Source organism: Polychytrium aggregatum (assembly GCF_025602895.1).
Source record: "Polychytrium aggregatum strain JEL109 chromosome Unknown BJ171scaffold_185, whole genome shotgun sequence".
NCBI classification, from domain to species: domain Eukaryota; kingdom Fungi; phylum Chytridiomycota; class Chytridiomycetes; order Polychytriales; genus Polychytrium; species Polychytrium aggregatum.
Genome location: NW_026516387.1, coordinates 1 through 25,039, shown reverse-complemented (window position 1 = coordinate 25,039; position 25,039 = coordinate 1). Strand labels below are relative to the sequence as shown.

Genomic DNA, 25,039 nt, shown 5'->3' with positions numbered 1-25,039 from the left:
TCATTCTTTTCTCGCCTCTGCTCAGATGGTATCTCGAGCACGGTCTCGTGGTCACAGCTGTACACAGACTCGTATCGTTCGAGCCCAACCGATGTTTTCAGTCGTTCGTTGACGAAGTGACTGAGGCTCGCCAGCAAGGAGGAGACTCGATTCTGGCGGATACGATGAAGCTCTTTGGGAATTCGGCATATGGTCGATCGCTTATGAAGCGCGAGGATTTCTCTCGGGTCAGGGTTGTCGAAGCACCACATCTCCAGAAGCATGTGATGGAGCCGAGCTATGTCGAGGCACACCCTCTCGGTAACGATTTATACGAAGTGACCAGGCGATGTACAAGGATCGTTCACCATTCTCCGATCCAGATTGGATTGGCCGTATACAGCTACGCCAAGCTGCGCATGCTGCAGTTTTACTATGATTTCTTGTGTCAAGTGACGACACAGGATCGATTCATGCCGATGCACATGGATACGGACTCGTTGTACATGGCGATCACGGGGGATCGGTTGGAAGATATTGTCACATGCCATCCATTTCGGTACGAGCAGCTAGCCAAGCAATTTCTCTCACGAGATCCATCAACTCGACGAACACCTGGTCTTTTCAAGGTTGAATTCAGTGGCACAGAGCTCGTGGAATTAGCGCCCAAGCTCTATTCGGCATTCGATAGCGAAACTCAGAAGCATAAAATGTCGTCAAAAGGCGTGTGTCAGGAACAGGTTGCTATAGGACACAAGCGAGTCCTAGAGCTGATGAACGATCAAGAGGTGTGGACGATCAGGCAGGACTCGGTGCGCTTGAATGCGGCTGGGGAATTATTCACAGTTAGACAGAGCAAGAGGGCTTGGCAGAAGGGCGTGTGAGAGAAGTTGAGTCATGTACTTTTTTTCGAGACTGAATGACAATACAATATTTTTGCCCATGGACCAAACGCCGATCGTCTACTTTGCGATATTCATTATTGGATTCATGGTCGTGTATTACTATACAAAGAAGGGAGTCGAGTCGTTTCTACCAGCCTCGACTGGATCCGGTGTCGCTTACAAATACAACCCATTCACTCGTCGTATGGAGCAAGTAGCAGCACCTGCATCACCATCGACGGCTGCGTCCACACCCACACCTGTATCCACACCAGCACCAGCACCGGCGCCCGCCTCTATCGTGTCGTCGACACCGGCTGCCGTTTCCGCGATATCCCCGACCATCACAAGCACCAATGCAACGACCGGGCTGGTAAGTACTGTCACATCTGCGGGTTCGACTGGAATCACTGGTCCTCCTGGGGCTATGGGGTTGCAGGGTTTGCAGGGCCCACCAGGCCCGATAGGTCCTGCAGGTGCTCCCGGTGCTATGGGGCCGGCTGGACCCGCTGGACCCACTGGACCCGCTGGACCTGTTGGACCGCAAGGCATTCCAGGACAACCCGGTCCTCCCGGTGCTGGCATCCCCGTGTCTGGTTTCATCAACAACTGGGGTCTTATCCCGGCCGCAGATACCCCAACACAATGTGCTTCGGTCTGGGGAGGTGGTACTGCGGACGGGACTAATCTGGCCATGTGGGCTTGTCACGGTCACGGAGGGCAATCGTTCCGTTATAACCCTACTACCAAGCAGATTATGGATTTTACCAGCGGCAAATGCCTCGATGGCGGCAATCTTCAAAATGGCACCCAGATGGTGATCAAGACTTGCAACCCTTCGACACCAAGTCAACAATTTAACGTCATTAATGGCGGATCTACCATGCAATTTGCAGGAAACACAGCCAAATGTGTGGATCGGGCGGGTGGGTCAGCAGCGAACTCAACAGCTATCCAGGTCATGGACTGCAATGGTGGGGAGTCGCAGGCATGGCGTCTACCCTGGGCCGTTTATCAGTCCTAATTCCATGTAAACATTTTGAGTGTGTAGCTGTCGTGACTATTCCCTCCATTGTTGGGCTTTGCAGTGATGTAGTTGAAATTGAGGTATGTTCCACTCCAGTCGATATTGATTTTCAGACCCGTATAAGCCAATACATTGGTGCTGTACATTGGAGGAGCTGGAGTCAGCCCAGTCACAGCGACGTTGCTCTTGCATGCCACAGCGATCTCGTACACGCCCTGATCGGTCGCTGAGCCAATAAACAGCAGGTACGCCCCTGACGTTGGGCCAGCGGAAAGCGTAAGCGTAGTTCCATTGGTTGGGATGTAAAGAAAGTATACCAGTGGTGAGATGGCGATTCCGTTCGAGCCGGTGACGGTGCCTTGCAGAGAGGTGTTACCGGTCACAGTCAGACCACCCGATGCAGTGATGTTGCCAGAGCAGACAATGCTTCCGCCACAATATAGATTCTTTTGAACCGAGAGTCCGCCAGAAAACTGGACAGAGCCTGTTCCGAGCGCTGTGCAGTCAGTGGTCAGTGCGTTCAGTAGCAATCCATTCAAATTCGTCTGGCCTGTGATGTAGACTTGCTTCAGCGACTTGGAGAGCGTTACGAACGTGGGGATGGAGAAATCGCTTGCCATGGTGAGCGTCCCTCCTAGATTTGTGTTCTTAGCCACAGAAAGCCCACCTGCGGTGATCACAGAGCCGACACCCACGGCGGTAGAATCGGTTGTCGATGCGACCTGAATGGTGCCCGCTGTATACAGACTACCTCCCGTGGTGAGTCCTTGGTCATTGAGGAGATCGAGATTGCCTTGGAGGAAGGCGCCTGTGGTTGTGTGTGACATCTCGTAGCGTTCTGCTCACACAAAATCAAAAGATTTCGCCATTGGCTGGGAGCTCGCTCCGAATTCGCTCAAGATGCCAGAATCGCTCGGGCTGGGGCATGAAGCGATGACGATGCCAGAGCTCTGCATTCCCGGTGCAGCGCAGGATCTCACGAGCAGCTGCGCATGAAGTGTACTTGGCTTTTGCCATGTGGTAGAGTCTGTCTGCTTTGATGGCCTCCCATTGATCGACCTGCTTCTTCGACAAGCGAACACACTGCCTCGCTCGTCTAGCAGCCAGACCATCGCCCCGACCTAGTGCACTCCCACTGTCTCGAGTGAATTCGTATGCTGCGTCTGGATTCGCGATCGAGATCTTGGCTGCATGGTATGCATGTTCGATTGAATTGTACGTTTTTCCTTCGAAGCCGAATGGACAGACGTGGAAGTGGCTCAGTACTCGTCTCCAATTCGGGGTTTGCTGTAGGCTGGTGTAGATGCTGGGATCTGCGACGCACTCGTATTCGCCTTGGCCAGGTGGCATGTCTGGACTGAACGAATAAAAGCACAATCGATCGCTCTGCGCCATGCTGGCTTCACTGATGGGTCATGCTGAGAATCCTTGAGCCTCGCACAGCGCACCAGGTATTTGGCACATGACCCAATTCTATGGCAAAACAAAAATGATAGGGTATTGCAGCAACCGATCTTGCTGCAACATGGCGACTCACGTACCGGATAACATTGAGTACCAGGGTGATGTGGACATCATCGCCGATTCGACTGGTGCAGCTAATCTATACGTCGACGGAACCGAGACCGTTTACAATACCCTCAATGTCAATAGTACGATTGATGCGACTTCGAATTCTGGAGCTTTGGTCGTACTCGGAGGCATTTCAGCATCTAAATCGATATGGGCGGGCACTAGTCTCAACTCGAGCACGCTGTCGGTGACGTCTAATGCCGTCATCGGGGGGACACTGACTGTGACTGGACTCGCTTCACTCAATGGAGGTCTCGCCCTCAGCGGTGCGTTGTCGATCACGAATACTACGGACTCGACAAGTACTTCCACAGGTGCGTTAATAGTATCCGGAGGCATCGGAATCGCAAAAAACGTCTGGATCGGTGGGCAGGTTAACTCTGCGACGGTGTCGACTACAGGGCTGGTGTCTATTGGGGGTGGGCTGACTGTCGCAGGTATTGCTAACATGGGGGCGATCACATCGACAAGTGTCATATCAACAACCAATACAACCGATGCCACTTCTGGAGCGGGGACATCGGGTGTGCTCCGAGCGTCTGGCGGTGCCTCGATAGCCAAGTCGCTTTGGGTCGGTACGAGTGTAAACTCGGCCACCATGGCGACGACCAGCAACGCCAGCCATGGAGGGACATTGAGTGTGACAGGAGCGACGACCCTCTCATCCACACTCGGAGTGTCAGGAGCATCGACTCTGGCTGGGTTGACGGCGTCTGGTGTGGTCAGCATCACCAATAGTACCGCATCGACGAGCACGACCACTGGCGCTCTTCAGGTAGCTGGCGGAGCAGGTGTCGTTGGTGCTCTGAATGTCGGAGGAGGCGCGACCACCACGACATTAACGGCGTCTGGTAATGCCACGATCGGAGGAACCCTCAACGTTACAGGGTTGGCCACTCTCTCTGGCGGCTTGTCGCTCACAGGAGCATTGACCATATCCAACACTACAGATTCGACTAGCTCTTCGACTGGTGCTTTGGTTATCGCGGGCGGAGTCGGTATAGCCAAGTCCCTGTGGGTAGCTGGGACATCCAATCTCGCTGCTCTTAATGCGAGCGGTATCATCACTCTCTCCAACACCACCGATGCAACGAGCACGACATCAGGATCACTCATAGTCGCTGGAGGGGTGGGGGTTTCCAAATCGCTCTGGGTCGGAACTCAAATCACGGCGGCAACCATCGCGACCACTGGTACGGTTGGCGTAGGGGGTAATTTGAATATAATCGGAACTAGCAATTTCAATGCAGGAGTGACGCTGAATTCCACGCTATCAGTCGTCGGGGCTACCACTCTCGGAAGCGTTACTGCGAACGGACAGGTAAACACCACATCGACCACAGACAGCACGTCCAGTACGACGGGCTCGGTGACTATCGCTGGAGGCATGGGCATTACAAAATCGCTTTATGTTGGCACGAGTGTCAACTCCACCACCATGACGACGACCAGCAACGCCAGTCATGGAGGGACGTTGTCTGTCACTGGCACCAGCTCATTGACTGGATTACTGACTTCTGCTGGAGGTATCAATGTGACGTCGACGGTCGACGCCTCCGCCAGTGGCGGTAGCGTATATACCCTCGGTGGTATGTCGATTACAAAGCAACTCTATGTCTCGGGGATGGCGACTCTTGCTGGGGGGTTGACCTTGACTGGAGCGCTCGCGATCTCGAACACCACAGACAGCAGTAGTACCAGCACTGGAGCTCTGGTGGTCTCCGGTGGGGTCGGCATAGCCAAAAATTTGACAGTTGGTCTCGGTGTCACCGCTACTACATTGAATACAAGCGGAAACGGCAGTATCGGTGGAGCGCTTTCGGTGGCGGGAACGTCCACGCTGACCGGGGCATTGACCAGCGCTGGCGGAATCGTCGTTACAAATACCACCGACTCGAGCTTCTCCGGAGGCTCGATCTTTACCAATGGAGGACTCTCCGTGACTAAGAGTGTCTATGTCGGAACCAATCTCAATGTCGGATCAAGCTTGGTCGTCACCGGAACCGCGAATCTTTCGAGCTCAGCGAGCGTCGGCGGCACCCTGGCAGTGACAGGCAATTCCACCTTGACGGGTACATTGGCGGTCGCTGCGGCAGCCACATTCTCCTCCAACATCACAGTTCCTACCATCAACAACATTAAGCCAGCTACTCAGATCACTATCCAAATCCCTCGCAACGGAACGAGTGTTACGATGTCCTCGGGTCCGACATGGGGGTGCTATTTGATCTTTATTGGTTGCTCGACTGATACGGGAACTTCCTGTGTCTACCTAGCTTGCAAAACAGCGAACCCGGTAGGCTCGAAATCAGTCACCATTCAGCTGCTGGCGACACTGGGTTCGTTTATACAAATGACATGGGCAAGCACTCAGCCCGTATTCTATTATCAGACGGCATTGGACACGACGAGCAACACGGATGCCTATGTGGTTCGATGGCTACAGTGGATGTAGGAGGCGACGGACGAAACAAATCGAACGTTGGAGATGTGGTGTCCAACAGAAATGACTGGGACAAACACACTGGCCTTCTCCGCAAGATCATGAGCACTATCATGCACCCTGAGTTTGACCCCACCACGTATAACCTTCAACCTGTGCATGTCATAACAATAGCGATCGAGTTCAGTATCTCTAATGTTTCTTGTATTTGATCTGTAAATCTTGAATTATCCCTTAATAAAAACCCCATGAAAACCCCAAACAACGAGTCCATCCTGCTAGAACGAGAAGAAGTCCTCCAGGCTGGTCTTCTTCTTAGATTTTTTGGAGCTCTTCCGTTTTTTTGATTTCTTGCTCTTTCGTTTTTTACGTGGCTTATCTTCCTCGTCATCATCGTCATCCCAGTCATCATCCCAGTCGTCCCAATCGTCATTAGCCTTCTTCCGTTTCTTCTTAGTGATTCCCAATGACTCCGGGGTGATTGTAATTCCTTGTATAAATCCGTGACCAGGAGTATAAAGCATATTTCCCTTCTTCTTGGAAGACCGACTTGCCGATTTCTTCCTCGTTTTGCTCGAAAAGATATCTTTCCAGAAATCGGCATCATCATCGTCTTCTTCGAAGTCATAGTCATCATCATCGTCGTCTCGCTTTCTCCGCGATTTCGATTTCGATTGCGAGAGCAGATATTTCATCGGGTCGCGCTCATATTCAGCTCGCTTCTCCTGCCGCTTGAAAGCATCTTCGTCGAAGCTGGGATTATCCTTTGTCGCGTATCTGATATCATTGACTTCCGCATGGAGGGGGTAGATGGTGAAGACGACGATCTCTTCTTTATTCATGATCGGCCTCGTTGCTCGCAGGACGGCTCCTTCAGAGCCATGCCCCAGTTCCGCATTTGCGCGTTCTTCTTGGGCGGTTGTCCGTGCGATCGCGGCAACGCCTCGCTGGCATGCTGCGTCAATAAATCGATCTCCAGAGTCGGACGCTTGAACTGTGTACGGTCCGACTAGAGTCTCTCCGTAGCGTTGGACCATCTGGTCATGGTTGATGACTTCTCCCTCGAATTGAATGATGACTTGCCCCTGTTCGAACACAGGCCCAGAGTCAAAGTCGAATCGATCGATAAAGCCGCTTATTTCTACAGGAGGGCGAATGGCAAACAAACGCATGCGACTCGGGTCAGAGCCTTGGATACGCAGATGCTGGATCAGAGCCAGGTGCTTGTCGCAGAACGGTGTACCAAGGCAGCTGATCTTGTGACAAGGTGATCCGTCGATGTCATGCCCTCTGCAGGGCAAACATCTGAGATCGCACGTCCACTTATGACTTGGGTCTGCGTAATAGAACCGATATTTTGACGTCGAGGAGTGATTCGAAAACGAATTGCTATGATACATTCCTGCTGCTACAGTGTGTCCAACAAAAAACAAAATCTCGTTGATTTTTTTCTAGAGGTCCACCTCTAGAAACTGACCATAATGTCATCGACCCAGCAGACCAACTCCTTCGTAATAACTCCATATTATTATGCTTGGGCTGAAGGGAATAGCCAGTATTATGCTGTAACGTCGTTAATGGATGCAAAACAAAAGTGTGGGTTGACGTCTGCTACCCTCGCGTTCGTGATCGGCGACTCGACCGGCAATTTTAATAATTTGATGGAGTCGATGCAGAGTGATATAGCTGCGTTCCAGCAGAGTGGTGGTAATGTTATTATCTCCTTTGGAGGGGCCGCTGCTCCGGATGTATTCGATCTATCATTGACCGATACTGAAATATGCAATCAGATCGAACAGATGTATTTAAGCCTCAAGCCTCTGGGCTTCGATTTTGATATCGAGGGCTCTGCAGTCGCAGAGACTTCCACTAACCAACGGCGAGCGGCGGTATTCTCAAAACTACAGCAACAGTACCCTTCTATGGTGTTCTCTCTCACACTCCCATCATTACCCACTGGCCTCGACAACAATGGCCTGGCTTGTTTGAAGACATTTATTTCATCCGGTATCCGAATCGACACCATTCGATTAATGACCATGGACTTTTACGATGAATCCGTATCAACAGATATGGGGGGTGCTGCAGTTAATGCTCTGGAAGGGCTGAAGGGCCAGCTTGCTCAAGTGTATCCAACGTTTTCGCCCCAGCAATTATATAAGATGATGATGCCCATCCCGATGATCGGTAGGAATGACGATGGATCTGTGTTTACTCTCGATGACTGCAAAACACTGTGCTCGTATATCAAGCAAAATGGACTTGCTGGATTTTCATACTGGGCTCTGCAGCGAGACCAGAGCTCTCAAACAGGTGGTCTCACCTGTTCGTCTATGATCATTCAGAAGGACTTTGATTTTATTAACACCGCCCACAGCATTCTCGGAGGTTCGTCACCTGTTCCTGCGCCTGCTCCGGCTCCTGCCCCTGCACCTGCTCCTGCACCTGCGCCTGCACCTGCACCTGCACCTGTTCCTGCTCCACCCAGCAACGCGACTCCATGGACAACCGGAATAAATTACAAAGTCGGTGATATTGTCAGCTACGCCGGGCATACCTATGCATGTCGCATGGCCCATACTAGCATTGTGACCTGGTTCCCATCTATATACACTCAATCGCTTTGGACACTGATCAACTGAGCGATCACACGGTGTACAGTCAAACCAGAAAGAAACGGGACAGTCACTTCCTGGCATCAGCGACACAGGTCTGCTGATCCGTAGACCCCAGTGGGCAGGTCGTGCGATTGTTTCCCGTCCTGGTTGGCAATCTCTTTGTTTTGGGTGGGTCCGGAAGCACAGTCTTGAATACACTCGGCCGATCTCCTGTGGCGATGATCGACTGGCATACCGAGATCATGTTCCTGGCTGCATTGATGTCTCGATCCCACAGCGTATGGCAGCTTGTACAGCTCCGTACAAAGTGTGGTTTCTCGATATCAAGATGCTCGACCTTCTCGAGTCGCTTGGCTTCCCGACAATGTGAGCACACCTGGGATGTGTTGAACTCATTCACCGAGCACACATGGATCTTGGAGACGGCTCGGTCTGGTGGGCGTCTCTGGTGGTGGTGGAACTGCTCAAAGTACTTGGCAAACCTGAGTCTCCTGGGACTGGAGGCATATCCCTTCCCCTGTTTCCAGGATGCATTCCCAAAGGCAATCACCACTTCGGTCTCCCTTGCTGCCTGGTCAATGACTTGCTTGCACATCTCGTGGACGGTGCGCTGTCGCTTGCTGTGGAGATCGAGTCGCTTGAATCGCCGTCCGCCGGGTCAGGCTGAAGTACAGCTGTTTGTCCAGCATGTCTCCATCGAACACATGGCGAATGTATCGCAGGAAGGGAAGCCAACCCAGGGATCTTGGGACTTGGTGTGGTGCTCATCCATTCCTGCAGATCAAGGGCCTTGTGGGTGCTCTGGATCCACTTGGTCGCCTGACTGGTGCCAGTTCGATGCTGGTACTCCTTGTTGGAGAACGACACGATCTTCTCGTTGGCACGCATGTGCCTTGGTCACCTTGACACCGTCTTGCTCCTGGATGGATGGTTGACCGGGTGCTCGATTGACAGCGGTGAAGATCGATCCCACTCCAGGGTCGATCCCGATCCATGTGGTCCGAGAGTCGTCGATGGGACCGACCCCGGACTGGATCTTCTGCTCGGGAGTGAGTGTGTTCACCTTGGTCTTGGGTACCGGCTTGGCATCGGGGCCCTTCTTCTCCAGGATCTTATATCTGAGTGTGGTGATCGAGCACCCGACCCCATCGGTGCTGATCTCGCAACCAAAGAGCTGCTTCCCCTCTTTCCTGACACCAAAGAGTCTCGATTCCAGCTTGAAGTTGTTTCGCCAGAAGATCTCTTGTTTTGTGGTGCCATTGACCTTGGTCTTCAGGTCGTCCCACTTGAGCCCAGTGCCAGTCTGAGATCCAAGAATTTGATACATAGCTTTGGTATCGAGCTTGACATACTTTGCTCTGGCATCGCAGAGCGGGACCAAGGTGCACTGTGCTCGAGGGATGTTGAGGCGCTTCTTGGTCTGGGCAAGCCGGTCGGTGAGGCGCTTGATCCGCTTCATGTTCACAGCGATCTTCTTGTCCACCTCCTCGTGCTGGGTATGGAGTGCGTTGTATTGATCCGACTGCCTTCGTTCGATAGCGCGACACATCTCCTCATTCAGTCGTCCACACTCTCCTTTCAGATCATCAGTATCCCTCACGAGCCTGGGGATGATTCTGTTTCGAATGGTCGCCACGAACAGTGTCTCCTTTCGGTGGGTCAGGCGAGAGACTTCACTGGCCAATACTGGTACGACTTTGTACAGGTCCTGTTGGCTTTTGTAGCGAAAGATGTAGAGCTGGTCGGCATGGTGGGCGAAGGATTTCCTCAGATCACCGAGGAGTGTATCGGAGAGGGGATTCTCCATCAGCTTCATACACTCATCGACGTGTGTATGTCGCTTGACATCCTTGGGAGCAATCAGGGCCAGATTGCAGAATCGGCGTAGAAGGGACCAATACCGATCGAGAATGTGTGTCTCACAGTTGATTGCATAGGTCTTGACAGCCAATGTGAGGACCTGTGAACCAGTGCCCTTTGGGAGGGTTACAGGAGGTAGGGCACACGATCCGCTCCATGTACTTCGATACAGTTCATATGTGTCGAGGAGATGCCTGTCATCTTCTGGGGTGTTCGTCCTGGCACCCACTGTTCCTCTCTGCACCATGTTGAAGCACTTTCGAACGAACGAAGGATCGCTCGACGACACAGTGGGGATGGTGATGCCCTCCTCCAAGCATCGCCTGAGATGCAGCTCCAGGAGCCGAGATGCTTCGTACTGCACGTGTGTCATGGCCCGGACAGTCTCCTCGATCTTGTCGTGCAAGGCGCCGTTCTTGATGATGGCGTCAAGAGTGCACTTGATGATCGAGTACTCGGCCTTGGCATACTCGTTTGGTTCACAGGCAGGCAACGTGGAGCTCCAGAGAGGTTTGTTCGCTGAACATTTGGAGCTGTTGCTTCTCCCATGACCCTCCTGTTTGCAGGTCGGGCAGATCAGGACCTTGGGTGCAGGCATCTCGACCACGAGGGCCGGAACAGCGATGTCTTCACTGGACTCGTCTGGAGGGGGTGCTTGGCAAACGGCCCCAAAGACAGACGCTGAGTCAGAAGGGGGGGCCAACTCGGTTCGGGCCTTGCACTTCTTGGTGAAGGGCTTGACATGGTTGGTCAGACCACAGGCACGACACGATTTGATGACTAGTTTCTTGGCAGCATGTTCGTCGCGGGGCTGCCCAGGATCTGGATTTGGGTCGGGAGGAGATTTTTTCTTGCGGGGAGGCATCTGTCGCGATTTCGACACCCCGTTGATTCTACCCATAGGCAAGAAAAAACCAAGGGTGAATTTGACGCACTTTTCGATGGTATGATTCACGCCCAGAAACGCATCGCGCGCTCAATCAGCCGTGGGAAGACATCTGGAAGCACCCTCCGCACGGCGGACTCGAACAGGGTCACCATCCCGATCCTGAACCCCTCGGAGGCATTCAGCGTTGCTGCCTTCCTGTACTGATGCTTCACAATCCCAAAGAAGTTCTCGATGGGATTGAAGTCGGGCGAGGCAGGTGGGGTGAAGATCACTGACCATCCTCGGCGCTCGATGCAGTCCAGGACAGCCCTTGTCTTGTGCATGCTGACATTGTCCATCACAATCACAGAGTCGTCTGGGAAGCTCGCTCGCTCAAAGAACTCGACCATCGAGTGTGTCTTGAATGATGTGGGGATGTACATGCGATGCAGCACACCAGAGTGGTTGATGGCAAATGCAGCCGAGACAGACTTGTGCTTCATGTGATTGCGCTGGCGAAGCGGAGCACCCTTCGGTGAGTATCCGTAGAGAGAGAAAATGGATCTCCTGATCCCTGTCTCGTCGACAAAAACCAATCGTCGTGGGTCGATGGAGCGGACCTGGTCCCTGAACTGTGCCACTCGCTCATCCAGTCGCTTGGACTTGTAGAGGTGTGTTGCCCTCTTGTGTGAGAGACCTGCTCGCTGGATGGCAGTGTGGCAGAGTGAGAGTGATACTTTCCTCTGGAGGATGGACTCGAGCTTGCATCGCAGCACAGGACCAGTCTGGAACGGGTCCTGTTCAATCAGGGTGCGAATGACTGGACATGCCTGCTCGAAGAAAGTGGATCTGCGAGCTGGGACCCGGGATGGGTCATCCAGCTTGCATCCTCGGTGCCATCGATGGATGGTGCTCTTGGATACACTGAATATGGAGGCGACCTTACGCAGGCTATGGATGAGATCGTAGCATCGCAATGCGGCGGTGCGAAAGTCGGATGTGTGGCGAATGGTCATGGTCAGCGCGCGATGGTTTTGGGTAACAAAATATTCGATCAATGGTCAAAACCCGGGTGTCCCGTTTTTTATTGGATTGGCTGTCAAGCGACTCGATCTCCACAGCAAGCGACAGCGCACCGTCCACGAGATGTGCAAGCGAGTCATCGACCAGGCACCAAAGGAGACCGAAGTGGTGATTGCCTTTGGGAATGCCTCCTGGAAACAGGGGAAGGGATACGCATCCAGTCCCAGGAGACTCAGGTTTGCCAAGTACTTTGAGCAATTCCACCACCACCAGAGACGATCACCAGACCAATCCGTCTCCAAGATCCATGTGTGCTCGGTGAACGAGTTCAACACATCCCAGGTGTGCTCACATTGTCGGGAAGCCAAGCGACTCGAGTCACCCGAGTATCTTGATATCGAGAAACCACACTTTGTCCGGAGCTGTGCAAGCTGCCATACGCTGTGGGATCGAGACATCAATGCAGCCAGGAACATGATCTCGGTATGCCAGTCGATCATCGCCACAGGAGATCGACCGAGTGTATTCAAGACTGTGCTTCCGGACCCACCCAAAACAAAGAGATTGCCAACCAGGACGGGAAACAATCGCACGACCTGCCCACTGGGGTCTACGGATCAGCAGACCTGTGTCGCTGATGCCAGGAAGTGACTGTCCCGTTTCTTTCTGGTTTGACTGTATCAGCGCCTCCGCCCTGTGAGTAATATCGAATCATCGTAGCTGCCAGATGATCACAGAAAAAGACGAATGCGTTTTTTTCTGTGGTATCAGAAGCAAGATTTCGAAATGAACTGGGAATACATCGGAATAGCCTTTTCATTTGTGTTGCTGTCGTGTATCACCGTTGGCCTTACGAAATCATACGGGTCCTACATCCCTTACGGAACGCTCATCGGACTTGGCTTGTGTCTGGCATCGATGATCGTCGCGATTGCGTTGTTTGCAGTTGGCTTCAAGCAATGAAAGGCTGGCCTCCTCTCATACGAGCCCGTTGCTGAGCCCGTTGCTGAGCCCGAAGAGCATCATTTATCCGAGCCCGTTGTCGAGCCCTATGCTCAGCCCGGTTACCCGACTCTGGATCAACCTGGAAAATTGTCCCCGGATCAACCTGAAACGCCGCTCTGTAATTTGCCTCTCGGAAAGCCCGGCGGTGTGCCTCTTCCACAGTCAGTTCTGGTGCCCATTGCTCAGCCTTTGACCAGGCCTCTTGGCGATTGCGTTCATACGCAGGATAAAGGATGTGATAAATCTGAGTTATGTGGTCAAGTTCAGGTCGCGATCGATATGTCGATGCAGGTTGCTCTGTTTGATCAGTCTCAGTCGTCTCTGTTTGTTCAGGGAGGGTCGTCTCTTCTGTGCGATCGTCTGCGAGGCTCAAGTCGACGCCATTGATCACGTCAGAGAGTGTATTGATGCCATGGTCTTGCTCCCACTGAAAGGCTTCTGAGGGCAGTTCAGGACGAGCACTGGTTCGATGGGAGTAGGAGTGGGGGTGTTCTACTCCAGGCCCCCCATAGTCGGTGCTATCATCGACATTCCCCCCGTATACGCGCCGTCCAGCAATATATTGTGGGTATTGCTTGCCGTTGTATTGGGTCCGATCCATTGTGGCTGTCTTGGACAAACAAAAAAAACGCAGTAAAGACTCCGAAACCATCAAGAGCACGACCCAAGCAGCAACCATGGAGTCCGCCGTCATCAGCAGCGACTGGGTGGATGTGGGAGAGATTGCCCAGCATTTCCAGACTGAAACTGGCCGCAAGCGTGGAGGAGTCGTCTTTTTCGACGAGGCTCTGTGTGAGCTCGCGGAAATACCGGCTATGCGTTTGATGATGTCCGAGATGCTCGCATGCCTCAGTTCTCGCCTGCGTGAACAAACCCGACACGAGCAACAACAACCCATCATTCTCGATCAGCAGCTCGCCCTCCTCAAACGAGAGCTGATGCAGAGCATTCAGAGACTGCATTCACAGCCCGCCCCCATCGACCCAGCATACACGCTATCGCTCGAGAAGCTCGATAGCGCCGTTACCCGCCTATCCGGCCGCTTTGATGATTGGGCGGTCGCCAAGACGTCCAACAAGGTCATTGGCCAACTGGGCGAGATCCGTCTTCTCGATATTCTCTGTGAAACCTTCCATCGAGACGAGGGCTTTGCCATCCAGGATACTCGCAGCAAAGCACACCACTGTGATATCGCTATCACCCATCCAGATCATCCACCTATTCACGTCGAGGTCAAGGCCCATGGCGAATTCAATGGTGCCTCGGTCGCTCGTCAGTGCGTCGATCGCTTTTGCAGCGATATCACCGGGCTCGGCTCCCATGGTATCCTTGTGAGCCTCTACACTGGCATTGTGGGTCACAAGGCAAGCATGGACATTGAGTTGCTTCCTTGTGGCAAGTTTGTCGTGTATTTGTCGAACAACAGGTTCGATGGCCAGAGCATCCGACAAGCAGTTATGCTGATCTACAAGTTGGATGCCCACACGCAGCAACCCAAAGCAGACGGGAGCGATGGTCTCGTCCTGTCAAACAACAAGCTCAAGCAGATCCAATCCTTCGTCAGAGACACTGCATTTCGAATTGAGATGACCAAATCGCACCTCAAAGAGGCCACGAAGAGTCTTAATGAGATTTCGCTCTCGATGTTGGATGACTTGCTGCGTTCCCCTTGAAGTCTTTTGTATTTTTTCGGTTGGATTGACAGAAAGCGGATCATGACCAGCGTATCCACCGACTACTTGCAACAGTGCAACCAGGCATTAGACCAATACAACACCATAGCCACCCAGAATGTTCAAATAAGCAATTATAATACTTCCATGTCCCAAAAGGCTGGCCAAGCATATACAGTCTGGACACAGCAAAAGCAAGCTGCCCAGCAGAGACATCAGGACTGGGTAAACATGGCGGGGCAGTATGCATCATGGAGCACCAAGAAGCAGCAGCTGGCAACGGAGACCAAGCAAACGGTTCACTCTGGCTGCTTCCCCGACCCGGCTGGGTGGTGTGCGAGCGACTATGGGCCTGGTTGGAGTAAACCGGGCGGAATCACCGGGTCGGGGTGCTATCAGTTCCCTCTGTGTATGCGGACCGATGCACAGGTTACCGCTGATCTGAATGCTGCCGGATATCTGGCTGCAGAACCACCTCCATTCACTCAGCCAGCCCCCCAGGACAACACAGGCCCATATGCCCACAAGGAGCAAATCACCAATAATGTCGATATCAATTGCTGTGCAAACATTCTAAATCTGACGCCAGGGAGCAGCGCGGTAAATATAGCGCAGCAATGCTCGCAGAGCATCAAGCAGTATCTATCCAACCCGACGCCGTCCGCGAGCACCTCGGCACCAGCGCCAGCACCAGCACCAGCATCGATTCCGGCACCATTGAAGCCGGTATCTGCATCAAGCAGCAGCGGATCATCGACGACCGCTTCATTATCGACTACGGTCATTGTTGCTATAGTTGCCTTTGCCATTGTTTTGGTATGCTGCTGCTCGTCGCTTGGTGGGCTGATAATTTCATTGTCGAATCCCACCAAAGTCCCCACCCCCCAATGATTGCGCTTCATGGCCAGCAAACACGGGTTCATGATGCACCTCCAATATACCAACATTCTTGACCGCGTTGGCTTTCGAAAAGTGGACGGTCTGGTTGTTATTGAACCGCACCGACTTTTTCATTTGAGCTCGTGCTCGCTTGCGGATGGCTGATTTCTTGGGCAAGGGCTTTGTCGATGCAGACCCACCGGGTTTGGAGCTCGATGGGAGTTTCTTGAGAGTGACTCGTTTGGATCGCTTTGACTTGAGCTTCTTTGAGAGGCTCTTGATTCCCTTGGGCTTTCGGCCCTTGACCGGAGTCTGGTCGCTTGAACTTGCCGCGTTCATTTTGGATCTACAAATATAGCGTGATACGGTATTGCCTGGAAAAAATGGCAGATTCAACCCTGATCAACGCATTTCTGTCGCCCCAGAACCGGGATTACGTCTACACCGAGATCCGCCGGTGTGTTGCTGTCGTTACCGGATTTGACATTGGATCGTCCTTCCAGGAGTTTGTTCACTGCGAGATTGCTGGATATCTCGCTCATCACGGCATTCCCCAGAGCAAGATGGACATCATCCGATACGACGAAAGCTTGATCCGCAAGCTATCCGAGGTGATCGCCAGCACCGGAACATCCGAAGTAGGCACACTGCGATCGCGAATACCAGAGCCAGAACCAGAGCATGTAGCCGTGCCAGAGCATGTGCCAGTGCATGTGCCAGTGCCAGAGCCGGTACTCGCGCCTGCACCAGAGCCCACCATACCAGTGATCATGTCAGAGAATGGTGTATTCGAAGTTTCTGCATTAAACAACATATTTCCAATCGTTGACGAAACAGGAAGGCGGTATGATATCATCATCCCAACTGGCCAATACACACACGAGACCGTCACCACCGCTCTGATCAAAGCATTTGAAGAACAAGCCTCAGAGTTCTCGATACACCCGACCACCGACCCGCGAGGATTCGCAATAGAAAACAAGACAGTCACGTTCAAGTGTCTTGTGGAAGGTCAGCTCGCATCGTTCCTCAGAACGTTTTGTGGCCTTGAGAAGAATTCTAAGCGAGCCCAAAGCTGCGAGTTCGTCTGGCCAACCACATCGTGATGCGTGGTCACTGACTTGGGATGAATTCCCATCCGAGCTCCTCGCATATCGCTCTCCACATGCAGTCTTGCGATCGGAGTTTCTCGGCGCTTTTGAGCAGAGGAAAATGTTTCGCCGTTTCAGGCATGCCGAGCAGCTCGCAAAATTTGTGCAAGACATAGCTGTACGAGAGGAAGTTGCGGCGGATCGCGGGTTTGGTTTTCTCAAAGGGCTCCTGGATTTGGCGGAACATATTCTTCATCTTGGCCTCAATTTCCGGAGGGAGTTTCAGGGGCGGTTTGTTTGTAAGTATAAATAGTATACTCGGATACTTCTCATAATATTTATTGTAGCCCAGCTTACGGAGATATGCGCGGATGCGGGTGCCGTTGAGCTTGGTCAGGTCGATGCATTTCTCTTTGCAGATCTCATCGCGTACGCCTTGGATGACATACTCGGGAATGCTGCAGCTCTCTTTGCCTTGGATGCTCGAGAGCCACTCGGCAAAGTGGTTGCTTTTCTTGTAGCTGAACGCCTGGCGGTTGTTCATTTCTAGCGTGTCTTTGAATGTGATCTGGTAGTCCAGTGTCCCATTCTCGGTGAAGCCGCATGTGGTACACACGAGGAACCCGTCGGTCATCGCCATGCGACCATTGTCGCAGTTTCGACAGTGATAATCTGCCTCGGTGAGACCGTAGCCGTGCGAGTTCATGGAGTAGTTGACGACGGTGCTTCCACTGCTGGACGCTGCTGCGGTATCCGCTGGTGTAAGAGCCAAAGCATCAATACCCACAGCTTCAAAGTATTCCCGAATACACTCGAGACGTTCTTCATCACTGATCGACTGATCACTGTACTTGAACAGGATCGGGGAGGTCATGAGGTAATATTCGTTTGCCTCGGCTTCGGTTTCGAGACCGTGGGTTTGGAAGTATTCCTCGCGTTCTCGAATATGGCGTTCCATATCGGCCGCAGTGAGCGTCCAGACACCCTTGGACATCATGGTGTTGTAAATCTTGACCATGTTCTTGGAGCCGCTATTGGAGCCGGATGCGTTGGTGCGGGTCGTGAAGGCATTGTTCTTGAATTTGAGCTTACGTGATTGGTGGAATGCGGTGGCGATTTGCTGGTCTCCACCGGGGTTGCTGTAGATCAATTTTTTCGACGGGCTGATGCGCACCGTCGGCTCGGAGACTGGGATGGCGACCGTCTCGTAGAGATCGGCGATCGTAAAGATACGCGGCTTAGTGTCGGCTTCCATCATCGCAGACGCTGACTTTGGTATAGACGTAACCGTCTTTTTGCCTTTACTTTGATTTTTCGTCATAGTGACCGAGCGCGATTTTTTTTGTAGTTCTGGATCCAGCTTTGTTTTCCCAGTGTACAGCGCATCGACATGACGAGCACCACAACGACTCAACGGGAGAACGACACCACTGCCTCAACCCCATCCCCCATTCCCCAACCAAGCATCAGGCTCGAGATCCAGAAATTCAAAATGACGGACATTCGCCGCGACTCGACGCTGTGTTGCATTGCACCGCGTGGCTCCGGCAAGTCCTTCTTTGTCAGAGACCTCATGTACCATCTCAAAGATATTCCACGCGGCATCGTTTTCAGCGGCACGGAGCATGCGAATCCATTCTTTTCGAGCTTCATTCCAGACACCTATATCCACCCACGATACCAATCCGAGATCGTCAAAAAGATCATCGACAAACAAGCCGAGCGTCTGCGTGTCTCACACGAGGGCAAGACCGTCGATAATGGTGTCTTTATCATCATGGACGACTGCCTGGCATCGGCGAATTGCTGGAAGAACGACCCGACTCTGTGTGAGATCCTGATGAACGGCAGACACTACAATATCTTTTACGCTTTGACCATGCAGTATCCCCTTGGAATCCCGCCGAATCTCAGAAGCAATATCGACTACTCGGTCATTTTTCGAGAACCCAAGCGTATCAACCGTAAGCTGCTGTGGGAGCATTATGCGAGCGTTATCCCCAGTCTGGATTTATTCAACGACATCATGGATCAGTGTACCGGGGACTACAACTGCATCGTCATCAAGAATAGCTCGACCTCGAACAACTTCATGGACTGTGTCTTTTGGTATAAAGCAGAGGCACGCGAAGACTTCCGTGTTGGCTGCGAGCGATTTTGGCGATCGCATTTGGACCATTATCGGCCCGAAGCCAAAAAGCATCCCGCGGATATCAAGAAGACATCCGAGCTGGTGTCTTTGTTCGCTCCCAGCAAGAAAAAAATCCACATCACCATTCACAAAACAGACCCTGACGAGGACGATCTTTTCGCGTGAGATCCAATTGACGCGTTCTCGCAAAGCATTTTTTCTCGGCCTCTACCAACGACTAGCCAGTTGCTGAACCATCATGACCACAACAGCGGCTACTGAAAGATTTGTTCTCGAGAGCTTCCACCCCTTCTCTCCAGAATATCACGCGATCATTCGACCCTACGCCGTGTTCGATGCGGGCGATCTGGTCGATGTCCATCGCGGGCTCGCGATCCTTTTTCCAGCTGGTGAATTCGTGACGATCACCTCCGAGACCACCCCCGACATCACCCAAATCACCATCGAGAACGCCCAGGTCACTGCTTCCGACTGGAGCATCTTATTGGCCAGGTGCTGCCCTGGGATCGAGTGTAGGAGATGGTATCTCCGACGCTGTGCTGCGCGTACTGCGCGTACTGCGCGGCGCAGTGGGTCGTGACCTGTGCTGCGCTTTGCGTTTTCACGCACCGCAGGCAGGCCACCGCAGGGTATACCTGCGGGTTGCCCCCGTTCCCCCCGTTTGTCTGGAGTTCGGTTTTATCGTGAATAAACGTAAGTGCTCCCCGAGCTCACCCGTCCGCTAGAGTAGCCTAGCACCGCCCTGTTCTGCCCCGTCCTGTCTTGTCTTGTACCCCCTCCCTCCCCGTCTTGCCCCAACGTCCCAGTAGTGGACGTTACATGGTAGCATCGGAAATCCTCGTCTTGTTTTCGTCCTGTTTGTCCTCTTTCTAGATCCTCAAGCTGGATCCCGCCTCTCTTGCCGACCGACTCTCCTCTCTGTCCCTGGAGCCTGCCCCTGCCATGAGCAACCCCCGCCCACTTCCGGAAGCCTTCCTCAAGACCTTCCGTGCCCCAGTGTTTACTGGGAAGAGCCGCTCCTCCTCGGTGGAGGACTGGCTGCAGCAACTCGAGGACTACCTCGATGCTGCCCAAGTCGCCCCCACCCACCACATCGTCGCCGCCAAGCTCTGCTTAAAGGACCAGGCGTACCGTTGGTACCGCCGCCAAGGGTTCGACGAGCAGAGCGAAGGTGTGTTTGACGACTTCAAGGACCGCCTCCGTCGCCGCTTCGGCAGCCCCAATGCTGAACTCATTGCCCGTGACAAGCTATACTCTCTCGTGCAGCGTGGTTCTGTGACCCGCTACATCGAGGAGTTTGAAGACCTCTCCTCCCAGATTGAGGAGCTGGGCTCTGCTGATGCGATGTACCTCTTCCAGAAGGGCCTCAAGCCCAAGATCAGAGAGTACATCGCCAGCAACCCTGATGCCCGCAAGTCCCTGGACGTGATGATGGACGTTGCCGAGAACCTCGACAACGTCCAGTACCATGGCCGCCAGTTCTACCCGCAGCTGGCAGGCGGCCATCGGTCTCATCACGTCCCAGCCCGTCCGCCTCGCCCGGCCCCGCCCGCAAGACCCATGCCTGAGCCCATGGACGTTGACGTCAACGCCATGGAGGCTCGTGGCCCTCCCCGCTCCCGGTTCCAGCAAGCTGCCACTGTCTCCCCCAAGGACAGACAGAAGCAGGAGGACCTCCGCCATGGTTCCTGCTTCTTCTGTCACCGACCGGGACACCAGGCCAAGGAGTGCCCCATGAAGTCGGGAAACGGCCGACCCTACTAGGTGGCTCTGGAGCCCTAGTAGGAGACCAACGCCGTGGATTGCTCAATGCAGTCCACGCGTCTCCAGAGGAAGTTCACCTCGCCCCCTCCCCCGAAGGAGAAACAAACCAAGTGTTGTGCGTCGTGCGAGAGGTGCATGGTGGCGCAAGCCGCCTGCCTCTCCACGAACGTGAAGAGAAAACCAAAATTGAAAACCAAAACAAAAAAGAAAATCAAGAACCCTTGAGGGACAGGACCGCCTGTGCCCTCACCCCTGTCAAGTCGTGTGTGTCGGATGCTTCCGACATGTGTCCGCAAGCCGTGGACGTCGTGTGCAATGGCGTGCTGACGCCGCAGGCCCCCGCAATGGCCGAACCCTATCCAAAATGTCCGAGTGGCCGTGATGAAGCCAACCAAGACCAAGTGTCGCCCGTTCCCCCAAGTCAAGTCATGGTGCAGGAGGCTGTGCAGGAGGACCATGAAGAGTCCCTGCTGTACCTCCCTGCCACCGTCCAAGGTCACACCGTCCGAATGATGGTGGACTCTGGAGCAAGCTGCAACTTTGTCAGCAGACGCTTGCTCCAGGAGCTCAACATACATGCAACCAAGAAGAAGTCGCCGATGAGTGTGGCGCTTGCAGACGATCGTGTGCAGCAGTGCACACACCAAGTGGTCCTGCGAGTGGCCCTCCATCCCAAGTACCATCCTGTCCTGTTGTTCCAAGTGATCGACACCAAGTTCGATGCCATCCTCGGCATGAGCTGGCTTGCTCGTGCCGAGCCGACTCCAGTCGTCGACTGGAAAGGCCGCACTGTCCGTGTTGGCCCTGACATTGTCCTGCAGGGCATGGCCTCACCCAACATGCCACCTCTCCTCTCAGCCATGCAATTCAAGAGGCTGATCAAGAAGGACACGTCGTTCCTCTGTGTCGTGCGTGAGGTCGACGACACCGACCAAGCCGGTCCCGGTCCCCCGCCTGTGGTGACCAAGCTGCTCGACGAGTACAAGGACGTATTCCCCGACCAGTTGCCACAATGCCTGCCACCCCAACGCACCGTCGATCATCGCATCGACATCGAACCAGGCTCGTCGCCTCCGTCAAGACCGACGTACCAACTGTCGCTGACGGAGATGGACGAACTCAAGCGCCAGTTGGATGACCTCCTCGCCCATGGGTTCATCCGCCCGAGCCAGTCACCGTATGGTGCACCAGTGCTCTTTGTCAAGAAGAAAGAAGGTGATCTCAGGATGTGCGTCGACTATCGCGCACTAAACAAACAGACCATCAAGAACACCTACCCGTTGCCCAGGATCGACGAGTTGATGGATCGTCTGAGTGGAGCAAAGGTCTTTAGCAAGATAGACCTCCGCTCAGGCTACCATCAGATCCGCATCCACGAGGATGATGTCCACAAGACCGCCTTCAGGACTCGCTACGGACTGTACGAGTTCCTAGTGCTGCCGTTCGGATTGACGAACGCACCTGCCACGTTCATGCAGCTGATGAACGATGTGTTCCGCCAAGAGCTCGACAACTCTGTCATCGTGTACCTGGATGATATCCTTGTGTACAGCAAGGATGAAGCGACCCATGAAGGTCATGTCGCCCGCGTGCTGGCCAAGCTACGCGAGCACAAGTTGTATGCCAAACTGTCCAAGTGTGAGTTCTTCAAGAATCAAGTCCCGTTCCTGGGACACGTTGTCTCAGGAAGAGGAATCGAAGTCGACCCCGCCAAGGTCAAGTCTGTGGTCGAGTGGCCGCCGCTCGCATGCGTCTCTGACGTGCAGTCGTTTCTCGGTCTCGTCAACTACTACCGCCGATTCATCCCCGATCTGGCGCGCACTGCCGGTCCACTCACAGACCTACTCCGCAAAGAGTGCCCCTTCGTGTGGGACCACCCACAACGCCAAGCGTTCGAGACCCTCAAGCACGCCTTGACGAACGCTCCTGTCCTCGCTGTGTTCGACCCGAACACGGATGTCTCCGTGCACACCGACGCCTCCGACTTTGCGGTGGGAGCTGTTTTGATGCAGGAGGGAAGGCCCGTTGCCTTCGAGTCGCGCAAACTGTCCCAACACGAGATCAACTATCCCGTGCACGAGAAGGAGCAGCTTGCGATCATCTACGCGCTGCAGAAGTTCCGAGTGTACCTCCACGGTACCGCCAAGCCCTTCAAGATTGTGACGGACCACCAGTCACTGCGTTACCTCGACACCAAGAAGAACCTGAGCCGACGCCAAGCGCGATGGATGGAGTTCCTCGCCGAGTACAACTACGAGGTTGTATACCAGAAAGGCAAACTCAATGTGGTGCCTGACGCACTGTCCCGACGCCCCGACTACCAATTGGCGTCACTGTACGAGTCGACTGTCAGTGTCGACAACACGATGCTGGATGTTGTCCGAGACAACATCGCCAACGACAAACAGTTCGGAGAACTGTTCCGAAAGGTGTCTAAGCTCCCCAAGGACGACGAATCATCCGAGTACACAGTGCGTGATGGCCTGCTCCTCCTGAAGAAGGACAGCCGTGTCTGTGTGCCGGACATTCCGTCGTTGAAGACCAAGTTGCTCCAAGAGGTCCACGACTCGCCCCTCGCTGGACACTTTGGAGTCGAGAAGACATACGACCGACTGGCCAAAGTCGCATACTGGCCTGGAATGAAGCGCACCGTCGAGAAGTACATCGAGTCCTGCCATACCTGCAAGATGGTCAAGTCACGCACGACCCGAGAGCAAGGATTGCTGCAACCCCTGCCTGTTCCCGACCGCCCCTGGACCAGCATGTCCATGGATCTCATCACGCATCTACCGACGACCAAGTTGGACCACGATGCAATCGCTGTCTTTGTCGACAGGTTCAGCAAGATGGCACACTTTGTGCCGTGCCAGACGACATGCTCCGCGCCTGACCTTGCACTGCTGTTCTTCAAGCATGTGTTCAAGCACCACGGCCTCCCCAAGTCCATCGTCAGTGATCGAGACCCCCGATTCACCTCCTTGTTTTGGACAAGTCTGTTCGACCATCTCGGCACCAAGCTGAACATGTCAACCTCGCACCACCAACAAACGGATGGACAGTCCGAGCGGACGATCCGCACCCTCGAGCAATACCTGAGGACATACGCCTCGACCAGCCAAGACGACTGGGACATACAGCTGAGTCATGCAGAGTTTGCATACAACACCGCCAAGTCGAGCACAACTGGCTTGAGCCCCTTTGAGGCGCTCTACGGATTCCAGCCTGATGTTCCCACCTCCTTGACACTGACCGAGTCCACGGCTGGATTGCCTCCCAAACCAAGTGCCTTTGTCAAAGATCATCAAGTCCGACACAAGATGATCGCCGACGCGCTCACGGATGCGCAACAAGTGATGGCGAAGTACTACGACCGCCGACACCAGGATGTCTCCTTTGAAGTGGAGACCTTGTCTACCTGGACGCCGACAACATCAAGGTCCCCGAAGCCCAGTCAAAGAAGTTGTTGCCCAAGTACCGAGGACCGTTCAAGATAGCGGCCCGACCCAGTCCCCTCAACTACCTGTTGGACTTGCCACCTGGAAGCAAGCTCCATCCTGTCTTCCATGTGTCCAAGCTGCGTCGCCACACGACCCGCAGTCCAGCACAGTTCCCCGACGCCGACGAAGGTGTCCCGGACGACGCACCACTGGAAGACGACCTCGGACAATACTATACTCAAGAATATGAAGTCGAAAGGATCGTGAGGCACAAGAAAGTGGCTGATGGGTCACTTCGGTTTTATGTCAAGTGGGTTGGTTACCCACACTCGGGCAACACATGGCAAACACTGGAGGACTTGTCCCATGCACCCGAGGAGCTGAGTAAATACGGTAAACACCTCGAGGAGCCCCAAATAAAGAGCACACGCAGGGCTCCTCGCAGGAAGCCTTCTTAAGTGTGGGAGTGTAGGAGATGGTATCTCCGACGCTGTGCTGCGCGTACTGCGCGTACTGCGCGGCGCAGTGGGTCGTGACCTGTGCTGCGCTTTGCGTTTTCACGCACCGCAGGCAGGCCACCGCAGGGTATACCTGCGGGTTGCCCCCGTTCCCCCCGTTTGTCTGGAGTTCGGTTTTATCGTGAATAAACGTAAGTGCTCCCCGAGCTCACCCGTCCGCTAGAGTAGCCTAGCACCGCCCTGTTCTGCCCCGTCCTGTCTTGTCTTGTACCCCCTCCCTCCCCGTCTTGCCCCAACGTCCCAGTA

General features: G+C 53.8%; 6 protein-coding genes across 6 annotated transcripts; 4 read left to right on the top strand and 2 right to left on the bottom strand.

The window, feature by feature from the left end:
- The first annotated feature begins 12,863 nt into the window (after positions 1 to 12,863).
- On the top strand, positions 12,864 to 13,378 carry BJ171DRAFT_546113 (uncharacterized protein). The gene has a single exon (XM_053113018.1). It carries the CDS (start codon positions 13,022 to 13,024, stop codon positions 13,235 to 13,237), a length of 216 nt encoding a protein of 71 aa, XP_052961518.1. The 5' UTR covers positions 12,864 to 13,021; the 3' UTR covers positions 13,238 to 13,378.
- A 465-nt stretch (positions 13,379 to 13,843) lies between these two features.
- Positions 13,844 to 15,096, top strand: BJ171DRAFT_546110 (uncharacterized protein). The gene has a single exon (XM_053113017.1). The coding sequence runs from the start codon at positions 13,957 to 13,959 to the stop codon at positions 14,950 to 14,952; it is 996 nt and encodes a 331-aa protein (XP_052961517.1). The 5' UTR covers positions 13,844 to 13,956; the 3' UTR covers positions 14,953 to 15,096.
- A 341-nt stretch (positions 15,097 to 15,437) lies between these two features.
- BJ171DRAFT_482939 (uncharacterized protein) lies at positions 15,438 to 16,170 on the bottom strand (the record flags this gene model as incomplete). The annotated part of the gene is made up of 2 exons (XM_053108959.1): positions 15,438 to 15,727; positions 15,894 to 16,170. 2 exons carry the CDS (start codon positions 16,168 to 16,170, stop codon positions 15,438 to 15,440), a joined length of 567 nt encoding a protein of 188 aa, XP_052961516.1.
- Positions 16,030 to 17,141, top strand: BJ171DRAFT_102702 (uncharacterized protein). The gene has a single exon (XM_053105391.1). The coding sequence runs from the start codon at positions 16,215 to 16,217 to the stop codon at positions 16,935 to 16,937; it is 723 nt and encodes a 240-aa protein (XP_052961515.1). The 5' UTR covers positions 16,030 to 16,214; the 3' UTR covers positions 16,938 to 17,141.
- Positions 16,945 to 18,243, bottom strand: BJ171DRAFT_619134 (poxvirus late transcription factor VLTF3 like-domain-containing protein; the record flags this gene model as incomplete). The annotated part of the gene is made up of 1 exon (XM_053115398.1): positions 16,945 to 18,243. One exon carries the CDS (start codon positions 18,241 to 18,243, stop codon positions 16,945 to 16,947), a length of 1,299 nt encoding a protein of 432 aa, XP_052961514.1.
- Positions 18,244 to 19,731, top strand: BJ171DRAFT_619132 (AGB-1). The gene has a single exon (XM_053115397.1). The coding sequence runs from the start codon at positions 18,313 to 18,315 to the stop codon at positions 19,237 to 19,239; it is 927 nt and encodes a 308-aa protein (XP_052961513.1). The 5' UTR covers positions 18,244 to 18,312; the 3' UTR covers positions 19,240 to 19,731.
- The last annotated feature ends 5,308 nt before the right edge of the window (positions 19,732 to 25,039 follow it).